The sequence below is a fragment of the Camelina sativa genome, chromosome 12 (assembly GCF_000633955.1).
Source record: "Camelina sativa cultivar DH55 chromosome 12, Cs, whole genome shotgun sequence".
NCBI lineage: Eukaryota > Viridiplantae > Streptophyta > Magnoliopsida > Brassicales > Brassicaceae > Camelina > Camelina sativa.
Window position 1 is genome coordinate 17,924,253 of NC_025696.1, and position 3,075 is coordinate 17,927,327.

The window sequence follows — 3,075 nt, forward strand, 5'->3', positions numbered from 1 at the left end:
GTCGATTCTGGACAACTAAGATTCTTCTGTTGCCTGAGCTGTGCATGTCTTTCTCATCTATCTTCCTGTGACAAACAAAGCTGATATCTTATAATTATCTAATGCAGACAGAGAGCATGAATCTGGCAATGGAAGCCTCAGCAAAAACTCAAAATGCTTTTAAAGCAGTCACTGTCACTTTAGAAGAAACAAAGCATGGAGATTGTATCGCTGCTATCAAGAAAGTTGTCGATTTCAGTTTCCATGATGTGGAAGCGCTTATAAAGATGATTGAGGTTGCACTGGATGCTCTAAATTCATCAAGATTCGGTGGCCCAAAGTGTTGAATCTATTTTGTACATAGGCTCTGGTCCTATAAAGAATAGAATAGTGTTTTAGCAAGAAGAGCAACCCAGAAGCATGGATCTAGAGATTACCTCTGGTTTTCATGAACTTCCATAGAAAAGTCTTATAATTAGGATAGTGTTCAAGGCTGATTACCCTTGAATAGATTAGGAAAGGAAGACTTGGAAAGAGGACACTTGATAAGGATGGATATATAAGGTCTACGTATGCACTTGGCAGTAATTCTCAGGGTCCTGTTTCATGTCTTTCTTCTTTTTGCGGTGTCCGGGTATCCAAGACTAACTAAAGAATATTTATAGAAGAGTAGCAGGATTCTTAGATATAGTCATTTCAAAGATTGGGTAGTGATAAGAGTTGTGACAAGACACTGCTCTATATCCCTCTAATCATGTTTCAGTTCTGTTCAAAGTATAATTGGAAATGAAACATAAATTTTTTGCGGTGATATAACAAGATCATGTGCTTATCAGCTTCTGTCAGGTATGTATTCCTCTATTTTGTCATCTTATTCTGCTGAGTAGCTTTCACCAAGCAAATGACCAGGATAGTGGTTCTTTTTGAACACTTATAATAGATTATTATGTTACACAACGTCTTTGGTTTCTGAATTTAACAACGGAAACTTTCAAAGTTTAGCTGATTTTGGTTTTTTGGTGCACCGCGTTTAAGTTTCATACCAACATGCTAGTTGTTGCGAATTTCACCATGTTAGTAGTAAGTAGCAACCTCAAGCTACTTCTGCGATTTCTGTTTGTATCTGTATTCGGTTTCATATGGACCCATACAAGATGCTCTTCTGTTTTGATATTCCATTTGGGGATGTTTGGATGCTCTTACTTCGCCATTCGTAAACGCCCCAGTTCGGTAGACTGTAGAAACACTTCTTCTGGCCTTGTGTGTAAACAGGCTTAGCTTCAGTTTTGGCAGTGTGGTTTTTTTGTACTCTCCTGGCTTAGTTCATGCCAAGTCACAGTGGCTAGCTTGTATTGCTGCATAAAGCTTTTTGCATTGTAAATAACCACAGTCAAGTCTTTTCCCAAGTAATTTGTTTTTTTTGGTTATACAGTTACGGTTACAAATTTTGTTTATACTGTTCACATACCATAAAAGTTGTTTCTAAACCATAACTAACTCAATTCTTTAGTCAAATCGTATTTGTTTCATTTCATTTGACTAATTAAAGCTAATTTCATTATAAGTGATCTCCTTGGAACCGCTTCTACGACAATGTTTTCACTATGAATGATTCGGAATATGTCAGACCAAATAATTGACGTAAAAGCATTGGATAGCACTTGTCACTTGCTGATCCGACTGAATTAACCAACCGCTTGCTCGCTTCACCAACAGTCTCAACTCTTCCATGTAACCTACCTAGCTCTGCTCAAACTTGTATTGTTTCTGCCAAGTCATAAACATAATCAACATGGCCAGGTCTTCCAAGGATAACAACAACACAAGTTAATTGCCTAGGATCAGGAATCACACACCATGCTTTGAGTTCAAGAATTATAGGCCTTGTGTAACCAGACCCGAATGGTATTAAGACGGCCATTGACGAAGAAAACGAAGAATCTGTTAGTACTCGATCGAATCTCAGCTTTCTCTCTAAATCGTTCGTTTCTTCTACTCTTTTTTTCTTTAATCTTATTTCATTTTGCAGGGAACAAATCTCGAGTTGGTCACGTATGTGAGTGCAAATATAGTGGGAGTTCAAGGATTCTTGTTTTGCATAACATTCTGGGCACAAGATGTTTCATCACCGAATCCTGAGCCAAAACTTTACCAAGCAAAGGTGAGAAAGTTTATGGATGACTTCATTGTCAGTGACTTCAGGCTAAGGCCAACTCAAGAACAATGGGCTTGAGCATGTTAATTTACGTACTTTTCAATATGATTTAATTTTGATTTTGCTTCTTGAATTGTATAATTACGGCCAAGACTTGTGAGTTGTGTCTCTCATTATTCGTAGTAACTTGGATGCATACATGCAGGTGATAACGACCCCAATTCCGGTGTGCCCAAGACGCTTCTTCATCGTAGTTTTAAAATAGTTTTTGGTTTTTGTATTTTAAATTTTAGTTTTTAATTTTTGGATTTTACAAAAAAAAAAAAATAATAATAACAAATTATAGAAAAATGTAACCTAAATTTTTTTTATAGGAAAAGTGAAAAACTTAAATAAGGTTTTTAGATTATTAATGAAAATTGTTAAAATCTTCCAAAAACCAGATTCCCTCTAAATTAGAGAACCATTTTTACAAAATCTTGAATAAATAAAAAAGGAGTTTCTCAAAAACAAAAACCAAAAACCATTACAAAACTATAAACATACAAGGCCTTAATGTGCATATATTTTCTTTTCGGTTAAATTTGCAATCGCGATAAAATAATATTATAATACAAGTCAGTAAGTCACAAACAAAAACATTCAATTGTGAAAGTAAGATTAGCTCTTATTTGATCCTGAAGGAACATAAAGTTCAATGCCACTTTCACAAGGTGGTGGTTTGGTGCTTGTAAGGAACATTGTTGTTCGGAGTCTTTTCCAATGTTGAATAGTGCTTCAATCGCTCGTATAAATGCGATTGCCCAGCAAATCCCTCCAATAATATTAATATTATGTTAATAAAAACAATATATATAAATTCGTCAAATATAGAATCATGTAATGTGTTAATGTGATATTCATGTATATATATATGTTATATACATGAATATACATGAATG

The 3,075-nt window shown here is 35.0% G+C and overlaps 1 protein-coding gene across 3 annotated transcripts in view; it reads left to right on the forward strand.

The window, feature by feature from the left end:
* Positions 1-790, forward strand: part of LOC104732073 — a 9,212-nt gene extending 8,422 nt beyond the window's left edge. For all 3 annotated transcript variants that reach the window (XM_010451596.2, XM_010451599.2, XM_010451597.2), the window contains one exon: positions 108-790. In XM_010451596.2, the coding sequence (XP_010449898.1) occupies positions 108-326 (219 nt within the window). In that variant the 3' untranslated portion in view covers positions 327-790. The remainder of the gene's footprint in view (positions 1-107) is intronic.